At 44.4% G+C, this 16,188-nt stretch overlaps 2 protein-coding genes across 2 annotated transcripts in view; one reads left to right on the forward strand and one right to left on the reverse strand.

The window, feature by feature from the left end:
- Positions 1–5,805, reverse strand: part of CCDC3 (coiled-coil domain containing 3) — a 125,217-nt gene extending 119,412 nt beyond the window's left edge. Inside the window, exon 1 of the mRNA XM_075599492.1 lies at positions 5,708–5,805. The gene's annotated coding sequence lies outside the window, so the exon portion shown is untranslated. The remainder of the gene's footprint in view (positions 1–5,707) is intronic.
- Positions 5,806–6,546: 741 nt separating this feature from the next.
- The window catches only part of LOC142494635 (uncharacterized), a 67,175-nt gene continuing 57,533 nt past the window's right edge, over positions 6,547–16,188 (forward strand). The window contains exon 1 of the mRNA XM_075599067.1: positions 6,547–6,649. Within this exon, the coding sequence (XP_075455182.1) occupies positions 6,547–6,649 (103 nt within the window). The remainder of the gene's footprint in view (positions 6,650–16,188) is intronic.

A 16,188-nucleotide genomic window follows, 5' to 3' on the forward strand; every position in this document is an offset into this window, starting at 1 on the left:
TCAGCTAATTTTGAGCAGCTGGAAACTGATGACACATTTACTTGTAAAACAAAAAAATGGCATCTGATACATATTTATATTAAAATGATTTTATCACCACTCCCATTGTGTGTATATTAATATTCTTGAAACTTTATCTAAAGTGATTTTTGCATTGCATAGCAGTGCATGTTATTCTCTATATCCTGTATATCTGGGCACTAATTCCAGTTAGTGTCCCACCTACGTGGATCACAGTTTTCTATTTTTTGTTGCTGGTTTGGGGGGCTATTCACCTAAGTACAGTATATGCAAATAAATATAATACAAATGTTCGGTATACATTTAAATGCCATTATAGGAGTTTTTCACTTGCTTGGAAAGCCCATTATCCGGTATTGACAGGGACTAAACAGCATCTATTATCAGGTACCATGCGCATATTGAACGACTAATTATAGTTACCACCCTAAATTATGCCCCAAAATCTCAATCTACCAGTTAAACAATTTCACTTGGAAGAGCTGCCACCTCAGTGAGAATCTTGGACCCATATTTAATACGATGTGAAGATATCTTCCCCGTGCTTGGGAAGAACTCAGCACTATTCACATGAATGGGAGTAATATCTTCTCCAGCACGGGGAAGACTTCTTCACAGCATATTGAATAGAGGCCTGTGATTGCTATTTTCTCTCCTTAAGATCCCCTGCTAGTCTCAATCTCACTGTTAATTGGATATCCATCCAAATATATGCAGTGACGCCGCCAAACTGGAATTACAACTTTATCTCATTTTGTCTGCCATGTTGTTATATCCCCGAAAACAAGGATTGTCTCACACTTAGGCCGAGCTCACGGTGCCTGCTTCACGATGTGCGTGCGCTTACGTGCGCGCGCATGTTTGGCACTCTTTGATGTTAGTGTATTAAAGTGTACAAACTAGAAACTACTCCTGGCGGAAAAGTACAGCATTGACCCTGCAACACTTTGCCGCCACAACCGTAATTGAAATTTCAAGTTGCAGTCGCTTCACGTGAGCTGGTTCAGCCATAACGGCAAATCAGCTCCGTCGCGCATTCGCCACGCCCCCCACCATGCCCCCAATTGGCCGCGACCCAACCCCTGCAGCTAACGCACAGATCGCTGGGGCTGCAGGAGTGCGTGGCAGAGGTGCGCTCGGTCGAAACAGGCACCGTGAGCTCGGCCTAAGTAAGGTTCAAGAAAGTTTAGGAAGTGCCTGCATGATTGTAGGAAGATGACCTTTCAAAACATAATGATAACATTAGATACAAGGGATTGCACCATTACATTTCCAACCTGAATATAAATATATAAATATATAAATATATATATATATATATATATATATATATATATATATATATATATATATATATATATGTAAACCTGAATGTTTTGATTATCCTTTAAAAAAAATTGTGTAGCCTCCCCTCTGGATCTACTAGTGTGATTAAGGGGTTAAAGGGTTAACTGTGTGGGCACATGCAAGGTAACTCCTCTCCCCCTCATGTGATACAAGATGACTTAGCAGAACAGTAGCCACTCCCACTGTTTGCAGTGTGACCAGTGACGTCACCACCAGGGTATATATTGCAGGGCAGAAGATTCTAGAACTTGGTTTCCTGGGAGTGGCAGGTGGAGGAGCCTCACAGTTAAGTAATGTAAATATGTTCTGTGTATAGATAATATATAGAGTTCTGTCCCTGTTCATTGTTTCGTAGTCAGGGAACACATCCCCTCTAGATAGCGTCTGTTATGATACCATAGACGTTTACAAGTTCCCACAGGGGAAGCCTATGTCCTATAGGGGCTGCTCTAGCAGTAGCTCCAGGCCCGTCCCTAGGTGGTAAGCAGGTAAGGCGCCACCTAGGGGCGGCAGGTCTCTGGGGGCAGCAAGAGGGAAAGTGTAGCAGTGCTGCTTTCTTTTTTTAATTTAAAAATGAATTTATTGGAAAATTGTATCCACAACTGTCCAACACATAAAACACACATTCCCCCAACTGAGGTAACTGGGGAACACCCTACAGACCTGGGTGCGGAGACCTCCGTTAGGAAGTTTTCCCCGTTATGCTCCCACGCAGTGTGTAACAGGAACTGCTATCAGAACCCTAACAGGCAAATCAGGAACCTAATGCACTAATAAACAGGGACCTCCCCACCTTTTATACCCCATGGTGACATCATGGATATACATAGGGAGGGTCAATGGCAGGTGCCTCCAATATTATTTGACCCCCTGATTGGTGGGTTAAATTAAATACAACATAGGTTTTGTGACATGAAAAGAATTACATGAAACGTGCAACATTCCATCCTGAACACAAAGTTAACCCCTGGTCCCTGCAGTGCTGGAACCAGACTAAACAACACATTATCAGCCCAACGTGGGCACAGTATTATAAGAACACATTATATTATTGACAGGTATGGGGTAAAAGCGGGCTTAAGCTTTATTCAAAGCAGCCACATTTACCCCTACCGTCACAATGAGCTCCGCCCCTCTTCTGCACAGAGGCAGGGATAGGGGTTAAGGTCATAAATAGGAGGAAAGATCAACTCCACACTCAGATCCCAGGAGGAACCAGAGTAGGGGGTCTCACCTTGAAATATGTATGCACACAGTTTTGTAGTTTTTCACATTAAGCATTTTAGTCTGTCCCGGTAACTAGGGTAGAAGCCCCTTTATTATTTTCCAGACAGGGAAATGTCATTGCCAAATTTTAGGGTCCCCCTATATGAGCCTCAGGCACGTCCAACCCACAAGATGAAATGGCAAGGCACTCCACTATAGGTTACCCAGTGATAGGGCCTTAGAGTATCTTCCCCATAAGTGTCAGAGGGATAGGTGCCCAGCTACCCTGAACTCAGAGGATAAGCACTTAGCTATGTTAGAGGGGCAGGTTGTGCATCCCCAAGCATGAGGGCACCCTGCCAACGGGTCCCAGTGGAGGTGGGAACTGCCAGTCCTTTAGGCAAATGTATTGCCATGAATGTGACAGGCAGATTGGTGCCGCTTTGGGGATGCTGTCAGAGCTTTCCAAACAAGAAGTGGTGCTGGACTGTTCATAATAAAGTTTAAGAAAAGTTCCTGGCGCCCTCCATTCCTTTGCTGACTGCACCAACACCCTGAGACATAAGGTAACAAGAGCCCCTGCACTTTAATACACCACCTGACAGACATTGGGACACTTTGATGTGGCCCCTCTTCTGTTGGCCGGGAAAGAGGTGTTACACTAATGTGTTTTTTGCATAGAATTAGCTTTGGGGACAACATATTAACTCGAGATATAACATCCGTTCCTGTTTTAGGTAATGTCACGTTATGATATAACTGAACTTTGCGTGTATGGGTCTAAGAAGGCTATATACAGTATAAATATACTGTATCTTTGCCTCTATTTTGTATGCTATTATTTGCTGATGGACCCAATGAAAAGGGATGTGACTATAATTCAGTCCCAGTGCTCGGATTTATTCACATTATGTCAGTGATGGAGCATTGTACTTGATGCCAGGTTGGTATGGCAATTTGGCGCCTTGTTAGAATAACCAGGAAAGCTTGTTTGAACTTCTCACGGTAGCAATGATTTACTTTCACCAGGGCCATGTGACCATCTTCCCCAGTGTATTCAGTGCTCAATATCATGCATTGGCTTTGAAAATGGGACCATGGTGAGGATAAGCTCTCCAAGTGTTTGTGTCGCTAGTACTTTAACTTTGCACTGCCCGTGTAAACAAGAATGACAATGTATCAGGTCAAAAAAACATTTTAAATGAACTTATTTGTGCAATTCAAACTTAACTGATATATTCATGGGGAAATTGTTTTTTTTCTAGTACATTGTGTTGAAATGCAATACACAGTATACTCATAGATTGTCATTTAAAGCTGCAGTTAAAGCAATATCCTGCAGGTGTCGGCTCCATTTAACCTTAAACGTTTTCACTTCTGTCCCACGAGGGACTGCCCCTTTAAGGCGGCATGGCACTTGCATATAAAATCAAATTGAACTGATAGCAGCAATATATTCAATGGCTTAAAGTGTCCGTTACACCTGAGATCAAAGTGATTTAATGGCGGTGTTCTGCAGAATAGCTTCAAAGCAGGAAATGGGCACTTCTAAAGGAAAAATAACAGGCCAGTATAATTGTTGGTTAGGTTTTAAACTTCTAGCATATCTATGATAAAGAATAAGAGGTTTAAGAGATGGGACAGCTCTAATATTTACCAAGTTTGTTTGTAATTATCAACCAGGCATTAAATGAGAGATGGTAGGTAAAAAAGCGACAACCTCTCCAGCATACAGCGAATACAAATATTACTTGTGAGCACATTCCCGTCAGACAGGTATGAAACCCTGCTTTGCACCATTATCTCCCAGCATACAATGCTTCCACTGCTGCTAGGGATTCTGGGAAATTACATAAACTAATTATGACACCCTCAGCAGTAAAACAGATGAACATAAGTAACTGCAAGAAGGTGGCTCAGTGACACTTAAGACACTGACTCTAGCGCTGAGTTTGAAGCAGGGGAACCTGGTTCAATTCCCGGTGTCAGCTCCTTGTGACCTTGGGCAAGTCACTTTATCTCCCTGTGCCTCAGACACCAAAAAACATAGAGTGTAAGCTCCATGGGGCAGGGACTTGTGCCTGCGAAAATGTCTCTGTAAAGTGCTATGTAAAACTAGCAGCGCTATACAAGAACATGCTAAAAAAACAACAACAAAAAACAAACTCGAAATCGGTGGATCAGAAGATAAGGAAACTTGACGCTCTCTAAATCCCGACATGAAAGTCTGTGAGGAACTCGCTCGGAAGATAAGTCCTAACCTTGTTCCTCAGATGTTCTAGTACAGCAGAGGTGGCTAACTCCGGTCCTCAAGGGCCAACAACAGGTGAGGTTTTCAGGATATCACTGCTTCAGCACAGGTGGCTCAATGAGTGCCTCAGTCATTATCGGCATAATATATTCACTAGCAGCTGCAAGTCACACTTTGGGTATATTAAAGCCCCAAAAAAAATTATTAATTTTTCACAGTGAGTGAAATGTGTTCATTATTATTAATACTTATTAATAAGTAAATATTAATCTCCGACAAAATGTTCCTTAAAAAGATTGAGCGCCATGTTTACTAATCGGTCTTCTACCATAAGGCACCTTCCTCACGCCTGAAAACTGCTTGGTAGATATGGGCCTGAATCTTTCTAATGAAGCCAGTTACAAAGGATTTTATACTCATCCGATTCTTGTAATATTTTAAACATACTGTATCACTGAAGTGAGATTACTTTGGTCCTACTGTATGTGTAGTTTAGGGTTGCCAGACGTCTTGTGTATATGGGATTGTCCTTTTACTTTCAATGAATTGACCCTGAAAGGTCTGTCGGGACACATAATTGTAAAACACACAAAATCCACAGGGAGCATGGGGAGGAAACAAAAATAAATTTAAGTGCAGCAAAAAATGGCAACGTGGAAAAAAGCCTTCAAATGACTTGGCGCTAATGAATTGACTACTTACAAGATGTAAGAGTCAAATAGGCAGGGTTGACTCAAACAGTCACAGGTAAGTGGATGATGCAGTTGTCATCAGAGAGGATCGGGTCCCCAGGATCACGTACCCCAATGTTGAGAGAAAAACTGGCATAGCACAGATCACTCGAGATAAAATAGCTTTATAACAATAAAATATTATACTCACATTCTAACAATAAAATACGGGCATATCACACTGCATTAGTGTAGGAAGATTTTAGCCAGCTGGCTCACCGTCCTGCAACGTTCCCCCACTCCTCCGCCTCAGCCCCCGGTCAGCTGTTTCATTGCTCCGACTGGCGTCTGACGTCACTTCCGGGTTCATCGCGCGGTGAGTGCTGGATCTTCCTGCAACTTCTCTGCTGTATGCTCCGCTCTGAATGAAAACTCCCACACTCCTGAGGAAGAAAGCAGTTGCTTTTGAAACACGTAGAGTGGGAGTTTTCATTCAGCTGGCTAAAATCTTCCTACACTAATGCAGTGTGATATGCCCGTATTTTATTGTTAGAATGTGAGTATAATATTTTATTATTATAAAGCAACCCTGCCTATTTGACTCTTACATCTTGTAAGTAGTCAATTCATTAGAGCCAAGTCATTTGAAGGCTTTTTTCCACGTTGCCATTTTTTGCTGCACTTAAATTTATTTTTGTTTCCTCCCCATGCTCCCCGTGGATTTTGTGTGTTTTGCTGGTACTGTGGGGGAAGAGTGAAGACTACCCCTTCCAAGTGGGTTCAAGAGCAGGGGGTGAAGCTGTATTCATTTAAATTTTATCACATTATCACCTATTTAACATTTTGATTAGTCACTTATTATTAGTGTTCACTTTTTATTTGTTTGCGCCTTATTTCACTTTACCACTATACAGGGACACATAATTGTCCCTTATTTCAGGGGCAATGGGACACTTCAGTGGCGCCCAAAAGTTCGGCTGGCAGAGATGGGAGGAGAAGGATGGTAGTGGCAGAAGAAGATGGGGGTGTCGGCTGCTGCTGTGGAGGATCATGGATGTCCAAAATAATCAGCGCACCTCGTTTCATAGGAAGAAAAAGAAAAAGAGCACAATAGTGAAGCAAGTTCACAACACAATGCTTGTATCTGTAAATGGTGAGATATGCACTTACCATTACATGCCTGAGACAGGCACTGAAATGTATCTTTAAGCGTCCTCACCACCATGAAGTCATCACAATTTTCAAAGAACTTTTTTTTCAAAATTTTGTTTTATGTAAAATATCAGGAATGTGATTTTGCACAATAAGTTTAAAACATGGGCACAGACCAGTTTGTGATGTTCCGCAACCACCGGTGTCCGCGACAGTCACTTGCCAAACTGATTGGCGTTCTATGTCACTTCTGGTTCCTGGTGCTTCAGTGAAACTGTTCCTCCCGGCAACCCTGTGCTGCTGCTGTGGAGGATCATGGCAGAAGCGGAACCAGAGGGCAGTTGTGAAGCCCGTCCCAGCGGTATGACCCGGAATTCAATTACAATCTTCTGTGTCTGACGCCAGAATGGGCTGCACTCCACAGGTAAGTGCTATGCACTGTGACTGAGCACTTTCAGTGAGGGGGGGGGCAGGGGATGAGAGATGGACGGGGGCTGTGAGGAGATGGAGGAAGGAGGGGGGCTGAGAGTTGGAGGGAGGAGGGGGCTGTGAGCAGGAGGAGGGGGCCTGAGAGATGGAGGGAGGAGGGGGGCTGACAGATAGAGGGATAAGGGGGCTGAGAGATGGAGAGAGGAGGGGGGCTGAGAGATGGAGGGCGGAGGGGGGCTGAGATGGAGGGAGGAGGGGGGCTGAGAGATGGAGGGAGGAGGGGGGCTCAGAGATGGAGGGAGGAGGGGGCTGAGAGATGGAGGGAGGAGGGGGGCTGAGGGAGGAGGGGGGCTGAGAGATGGAGGGAGGAGGGGGGCTGAGAGATGGAGGAAGGAGGGGGGCTGAGAGATGGAGAGTGGGGAGATATGGATGGAGGGGAGGCGAGAAAGAATGGAGAGAGAAACGACGTGTGTTTTCGTCATGAAAATATATAGGAAATGTCTGATTTTTAAATTTAATTTTCCTACTGGATTTTGGTGTCCCGTAAATATTAAAAATGTAAATGTGGAAACCCTAATCTAGTTCGTCCATTGAAAATATCATCTGAATCCTGAGGTCATCATCAGGGTGTGGTCATGTGGTATCACTAGAAAACGAGTTCTTTATGATATAGGTTTTAGACACAACACTTCAAGAACTTCATATTCCCTAATCACAGAGCATGCTCTGTGATAATGTGTATTTTATAGGGGGTACTCCATATCGATTCATAAAGTTAAGTTGTTTTTCTGTTGTTCACCTTTGCCCCATATATGCCCCATCTATGTTGGATGAATGCCAAGTATGTGTTCAGATGGCAGTTCCTGTAAAAGCAGGAAGTCTGGACACATACGCAATTTCACATTGTGCTATCTCAGCATTCAGTTTCTCAAGTCTCGAGTCAGAATTTATGACTTCATTCAAAAACAGAATGTTGTGACTTTTAGATAATGAGTTAATGTCAGAATATGGGAAGTAAGTTATCTGCACGTATACTCGCTCGCTTGCTTAGCTATATAACCCCTGATGTAACCAAGAATAAACTAGGAGAGGTTTTTGACAATGAACACTCGTGTTGTCTGACTCAATTTCTTTCTCCTCCCGAGCGCTCGTATTCTTTTCCAGTACAGCACCTTAGGAGTGGTAAAGACCTCTCGAGAGGGTCTTCCGAGTTGAAGGGGACGGTTCCTACTTATGCTGAAGTAGAGGACAAATTTACACTCTGAAAACGTAAAACTAATGATTTCAAGCAGTACGCCGAGCACAAGAAACCACGAAGTTGGAGTTATAAAACAGCTCAACAACTGAACTCGGCACCTGGGGGCAAACAGAGATCAATACCAGAACTCCTAAGGAGAAAATGCGTTGAACACAAGTTCTTTGGCTCAGAGTTCAACACCTCACAAGCATGAAATAATATTTTTTTTTGCTATTTACTGTCACTGTTGATGTGTTTTGCCACACACACATACTTATTAATGTGATATTTACTTAATGGGTAAAGTAATATATATACAATGCCTGCAGTCATGCAAAAAGACTGAAGAGGTAGAGAAAGGGGAAATTCTCAGTGACAATATAGCTCCTCCCTATGACTAAGCCTTCTATACACTGCAAGATTGACACCCATGTGTATTACAGTACTTATACCAGTGGTGTTTTTGTAGGGAGAAGGGAAACCTGAGCTAATAAACATAATGAATACTTTATCTAAACTGCACTATATAATCAAACTTTATGTAGCCAGGTACGCCCTGGGCTACTAATTTCCTGCCTACCACATAAGCCCTGGTTCAAGCGCAGGCAGTGTTCGGGTTAAACCTATTCCCTGCTTCAGTAAACGGCTTCCTAGAGTGACAGGGGTGTGTGCCTAAGGCCTGAGTACTGCCCACACCGGGGCTTAGACTTGGGACCCTCCCCTGATAAAAAAAATAGCTTCAGCTCCAAATTCAGTGTTCTATCCTTCCCCGTCTGGGGGGAGAAATGTGTTATTCTATGCGAAACCGGGGATCTGGTTTCAGGCCTTCCTTCCCGCAGGGGAGTCCAAGCATCAACCCCCATACTCCACCAGGGAGTGTGGGAGTCAATGAGAGATTCTTGTGGCCTCAAGCTCCAGGGGTTGGCTCCAGGTACCAAAGAAGAAGAGTGTGCTGTATGCGATGCTGTGAAGAATAAAGACCCTAGTTATGTTTTACTCCTGCCTGAGGCTGCAGTATTTCTTGGGGAGAGGAAGAGGTTTTCTGGCAGGGACAGCACCTATCTCTGATAGGCCCTGTTGGAATGGAGACGCTGCACCAAAGATGAGAACTACAGATCTCGAAAGCCTGTCCTGTCTATCCCCAACTAACACCGTCGGACCTGTAAGCCTAACAGGTGTGCAGCACTACACCGGTAACCTAAACCAGATCACCCTTAGGGTGGGAAATAAGGAGTTACATTTAATTTAAGAAAGGTGGTGGAAAAGGCATTTATCACCTCGCAGTTAAGATTCCAGCCCAACTCCTAATTATTTCATCATCACTTCAGGGCGTTTCTTTTCGATCCCTACACAAGATGTCAAAGGTCCTGAAGCTCCTGGTTCCCACTCATTTCTCCCACAAAAATAGCCTTGGTTCATATAGATTTTAACCCAGGCCTGTTACAGTGCAAAGCAATTAAATCTCATTGCCACACACATGCTCCCATGTACATTTATTGTTTTTTTTTTACAGCGCAAAGTTCTAGCAAAGTTCTAGCTGTAACTCCTGAAGAAGGGTAATTTGTTGTTCGGTATGTTGTGTTTCCTTTATTGGGACAAAATGTGAGTCCTTCATAGGTGTGTTGCCAGGTCCCCCTTCTGCCTGTGGGCCCCCCCCCTCTGGGTACTCCCCGTGCGGCGGTCGGGAGTAGATGCGGCCGTTCGCGGGGAGGTGTGGGGAAATGTGCGCGCGTGGCGCGTTCTCTTCATGCTGCGGCCGGTTGCCGGGGACGCGTGCGGCCGGTTGCTAGGGACGCGGTCGGGTTGCGAGGCGCACCCGGCGGTTCCCGATGCAGGGCGCCGCCATGACAGTTCTTCGCGCATGCGCAGACTGCCGATGCGACGGGAGGCCCTGGTTAGATCGCGCATGTGCAGTACAAGCGCGCGAGTATGCCACCAATGAGAGGAGGGCTCTGTAAGGGGACTTCAAGTCCCATGAGCCTCTGGAGTGGCCCCATAATGCCAGGGAGCCAATAGGGCTGCAGGAGCTCCCTGCTTGCAGAAAATAAATACATTTCGCGGGCTTGCAGCACGCTAGTTAGTCAGACCCAGGAGCAGCTAGGAGAAGGAGGTAGGGTGCAGGAGTCAGTGACTCCCTGCAGTAGGCCAGCCATTCCCCTAGGCCCCAGATAGCCCTGAGTCACCATAGCTGAGTGTTGTAGGGACAGGCCCTAGGTTAAGGACTCTGCCCATTAGTTATTTGTTAGTTAGGGAACAGCGAACACTGCGCTTCCTGCTGAGAGAGCTGGACTATCTCCCGGGTGGGATCGCCCCTGATGGATCATCCTGCGGTGGATCATGGCTATCGTGTAGGAGCTCGTCTTGATCCTTTGTGAAGCCCGTTGCAGGTCCGAGCACTGGAGTGCTCGGCAGGTAATCCATAACATCAAGTGCACCAACAAGGCCTATCACCAGACATAGTGGCTGCGCAGTCACACACACATTTATATGACTTGGTAGTGCGGGACATTGTGTGGGGTTATTGGCTGCGGGGTGGTATCATTCAGTGGAAGGTGGTATAAAATGTTGGCGTCCGCCGTGGCGCATAAAGTGTTGGTGTCTGCCGTGGCGCAAGATAGCGTTAGTGTGTTGCGAGACGCCGTGGTTAGTGTCCTCTCTAGTGAGGGACACCTGTTGATGTTGTATATCCGTATGCTTTTATGCTGACAAGTAAAGTCATTGATTGGTTACATACGTTGGACTGGTTATTCATATGTGTCCTGCGAGGATCAATTCCTGCTCTGCTAGGAACCATCGCAGGGGGAGGCGCTGCACCGAGTAAGTGGTTACTCGTAGTATCATAATTGCCCCAGGTTCCCCGTGGCGGAAGCTCAGCCCTCCTGTGAGCCAAGCAGGTAAAGCACCACAACGGGTAACACTGTATGTTCTCCGCACCCACACTATATATGCGATTGGGTGGGGTGGAACACCCATTACTGGTGGAATTATATTATAAGGAGCTTTCAAAAACCTCATAAGTCTCTTCTTCATCAGCATTATAGCGTTTTTTTGTACAGCTTACTGTAATAAACTCATACTGCTCCTGTAACCTGATTGAGACATAAATGCATTGCAGATTGTCAGCTTTGGATGCTTTAAACACTGATATTCCTCGTGGTTTGTTGACTTCCCCCTGATATGTCAATATATGTGTTCAAACATTTAAAAGTGCAATTTAAAAAAAAAAAAAATGAATCGTGCATTCTATTTATTTACTATTTTCTTTTTATTTCTCCTTCTCACATATCTAATGACAAGACACAGCAAAACCATGACAATACAAATTTTTAATGCTGGAAAACATACAGTATTAAAGAAAAATTGTTTCCGAAGCACGGGTGCAAAAAAAATAAGCGAGACAGGAATCCTTGCTAAATGCATGAACAGGCTTTTAGAAAGAATGGTGTTCTGTGAAAGAGGGTAGCATGGATTGCACATTTAAGAGAGTAATTGAACGTCTTCACAGCCAGATGGGCGGGCAACTTTTTACTAAGCAATCCGCTGCTTACCCCTCTGGCAGCCCAAAGTGTAAAAGCTGAGTGTCACGGAACGTCAGACCGCCGGTTCCCCACGAAAACGGCGTTTCACCATTATGCCGAGTCTATTCAGACTCCACCTACCGGGAAAGCGCCTCGGTACTACTGACTGGGCAAGAGGCAAAAAGGAGCCCAAAAACACACACTGCTAATCTTAGCTTACTCTGCTAGGATGGTAGCATTACCAACCTGGACCACTAGAGGGAACCCACCCAAGAGTTGCACTCCTGTCCCAGGGTGTCTCCCATTCAATCCCGGTGACCTCAGGCTCTCACTGGGAGACACAAACTTTCTCTTATACCCTGGTGGTTTCTGGGGGTAATGCGACCTCTGCTAATTCAGCTCCATATCTATCATAAGATAAAACCTCCAATTGATTTCCGTGAGATTTTTCTCTTTGCATTTTTTTTGATACACTGTTTTGCCCCTAGAATTGTGCTGATTTTGCCTTGATAAATACTGTATTGGCCAATGTGCATCAAGAATCAGCTAGAAGCCAAACTCATGCTGAGTCCCCCTCTCCAAAAAACAAACAAACACAAAAAGAGGTTTTCAGAACAAGAAAAAAGATGCACGTTATTGTTGCATGATTTAAAAAAATAAGAATAATTCAATTTAACATGGATTCCTTTCATTTTACAGTGTCTCTCCTCACAATTTTCATCAACTGTATCTTAAAACATATTTAAGAAATTAACTGTCACCATGACCTATGCAATTATTTTAATAGTTTCCCGCTCATATTTTGATGTTTACATATTATAGTTCTGCTCTAAAAAGCCCTAATTATTTCCATTACATGGGCCATTTACATCTTTGTGAACTATAATCTTACTTTGACTGCGTCTCCCTTTTCCCACCCATGAAAAACAATCTGACTTTTTCCATTTGTTTCTCAAATTGCATATATTTCCAGTCACGGTTTCCTTTTGGTTTTCTTTTTTTTTTGCCGCCTTTTGGGAGATGAAAAAAAATGATTTGTAAAATTTACAAAATGGGAGCCTGGGCTGGTCTCGCTTCTCTGGTTACAGTGTCTCCACCTGGGAGGGATCCTAACGCAGCAGGATAGTCCCTCATAGGAACCATACAGTCGGTAAATACTGTACACACACACAGGGTATATATAAAAAGTATTTACTGAACACACACCATGATTATATAACAGCACATACAGTATAACACAATAATGCAAGGGCCCACAATTTTGTACCCACACCGTAACACCACCCTGGTAGAACCCCCCAAAGTACTGAGCTGCCCTGGTCACCTAACCACCCTGGTGTCCACAGAGCCAGACCCACCCAAAGAGTGTGTGTGGAGTAGCGCTACCCACTGTGTATGGCCGTTGGTGCACTTCAGATACCTTCCTGGTCTTAGGCCAGACCAGGCCGACTTGGCTGATGGATCCGACGAACCGCAACGTGGTCCCACACTGCGGTCTGCTGGATCCTCTCTTGCGCTTGTCCTCAGGCGTCCGCCTCTGGAGGGAGCTCACGCTGGAGTGTGTCCATTTAAATGTCTATACAATGCCTGTGGTCTGGTCCCAGACCGTAGGCCGCAGCTCACCACGTTGTGTCCATCACCGGTGCACTATCACTAACACTAATGTGCTAATGGGAAAGAGTCCCTATCTGGGGCCTTCCCTACAGCACAACAAACTAAATGGTGGTCGGGGTCTAGCAGGGACCTAAGGGGATATCTGGCCTAGTTAAGCGGAGCACCACTCCCTGGACCTTACCTCACCCCTTGCTGTCCTGCTCCCGACGGGCGTGGTCCCTGGTTCGTGCCAAACCTAATGCTTCTCTGCCGTGGATCCTGCAGCCCTATTGGCTGTGCTGCCCCACCTGATCAGCAGCCCCTGTGGCTGCTGGGATGTGTAGTCCCTTGTGGAGCCTGTAATGGCCACCGCCCGCTATCACCACTGCGCATGCATGAGGATCGACTGCACACGCGTGTGCATTAAAAATGGCAGCCCCCACTTGCCGGGTACACCGCGGAGCTCCGGCGCTCCTACTAACAGCCCGCAACCTCTACCAACGTTGCTCCATACACTCAGCAGGGTCCGCCCGCAGTTCCGGCGGCACCTGGCGCCTCTGCAGCCATCCCCCGCCCCGAGGACCAGGAGGTAAAGGGGAACCTGGCTGCACTTGGGTTCAACAAAGACTTTAGAAAGGCAGATTTCAATAAACTGAGGACAAATCTACAAGGAATAAATTGGGATGAGGTTTTTGCAGGGAAAAATGTGGAGGAAAATTGGCCAGTCTTTAAAACATTATTAGAAAAGTACACTTTTTAGTGTATACCCTTGGGTAATAAATATAAAAGAAACAAGTCTAAACCAATGTGGATAAATAAACAGGTAGGGGAAGAAATGGAAAAGAAGAGGAAGGCGTTTAGATTCTTAAAATTAGAAGGGACGGAGACATCGTATCAAAATTATAAGGAATGTAACAAAAGTTGCAAAAGAGCAATGAAATTAGCAAAAATGGATAATGCAAAAGGATTGCAATAGAAAGTAAGGTCAACCCTAAAAAGTTCTTTAAGTACCTTAATAACATTTTTTTTTAAAAGAATATATAGGACCCTTTCAGTGTGAGATGGGTAGGCAGATTATTGGAGATAAGGAAAAGGTATTAAACAAATTCTTTGCCTCTGTGTTTACCAGGGAAGAATCAATTGCAATAGTAGTGCCGCAGGAGGAAGCCACAACCTTCTATATTACCGAACATAGAAACTCCGATTGACTTGCGTGGCAGTTTCTGTGCTATTGCGCCCCAGCTGGCACTATTGCAGTTTCTTGAATAACCCCTATAAAGCACAACAAAACAATTGTATCAGATTGAAGTTTCACTTAGTAAGCCTTTGTTTAATTACTTGCGAACTAGATCATCATCCTTTCTGTGAGCAAACAGCCACCCAAAACCTTGTCCGAGACTTCTAAACCTTATTATTTATCTAGAAAACAATGTATGTCATAACAGTGTGATTCATATTAGATTCTATGTTTTACCTGCAAGGCATACATACTGAGAAATGGGACAGTTATTCTTGGAGCCTAGACAGGCTCTTAGCACATTCAATCTTTACTTTGCTCAGAGTGTGACCTAATTTGATCTGTTTATAGACCAAGCATTGACTGGCATTAGAGCCAATTTAAGATTCAGTGTCAGCTGTTTGCAGTGAAACTGCAGGTAAATGGTTGCATCACAACACAGATAGCAATAACCAAATTACACAGACATGTCTGACCAATCCAAGCAGACATTTCAAGTAAATACGTTGTATTTCATCCTCGCTAAAGGGCAAACCTGGTTTCCGTTTTCCTCTAGTGGCTAATGGTGCAATCCATCCTTAAGTACTTTTATAAAAACAAATCAACAACCACAAAACACTTTTTTTTTTTTTTACTTTTCCATCTATATAGAAATCTTATGTTGATCGCCTCTACTGCTAGAGGGGAAGATGCTGATGTGTTGCAGGACCAGTTTTAGTGAAGGGAGTAAATGGAAAGACCATTTAACAGAGGTCATTGAATACAGTCAACCTTCAAAGATCAAACAAACAGACACTTCCACAGTGCAACAAAGAGCCCTGTGATAGTATAAACACGTTACATTAAAAAATAATGTGTCTTTTTAAAACTATAGTAAATACAAATATCACTGGTGAGCACATTCACAGGTCTGAAACCCTGTCTCTCCCCATTATCTCTTAGCATACAGTGCTTCCACTGCAGCCAGGGATTCTGGGTAATGACATGCAAATGAGCACAGTGAGTCACTCTTTACTTCTCATCCATTTTAACATGGACCCCTATGAGCTTATGCCTGCCACTTACACAGCTTGTCAGCACAGCCTGGGTTAAAGAAGAACAGAGCCAGGAAACCTACTCACAGACAGCTGTTTTGAGCTTTTGGGTCTCACCAGTGCAAGGTTGGTAGCTGGCTATGCAACGTGAAACGTAAAACTTAATTACCTGAACTCTTTTTTTGCCATGCATTGCTGGCCCCTCTGGCAGCAAAAGGGTTAAGAAAGGATTGTCAGTTGTCCTGATTTTAGAAAGATGATTTAAAACCTGTGCCGGCATGGACTTGAGATGACCAGCAGAGTGTGGAGGAAGAAGGAAGAAACGAAAAGGGAAGATCGGACGTACCGTTCTGTTCTCCGTAAAGATGTCGCAGAAAAAAATCTTGTGTGGGGAAAAAGTGCTGCAGTTACAAGTCTCCCCTGTGTTATTTCCAAACAGGTGTTATATCAGAGTGGGTGTCATCAACACTTGTCTCCCTGCTTAACCCCTTC

Source organism: Ascaphus truei, chromosome 5 (assembly GCF_040206685.1).
Source record: "Ascaphus truei isolate aAscTru1 chromosome 5, aAscTru1.hap1, whole genome shotgun sequence".
Taxonomy (NCBI): domain Eukaryota; kingdom Metazoa; phylum Chordata; class Amphibia; order Anura; family Ascaphidae; genus Ascaphus; species Ascaphus truei.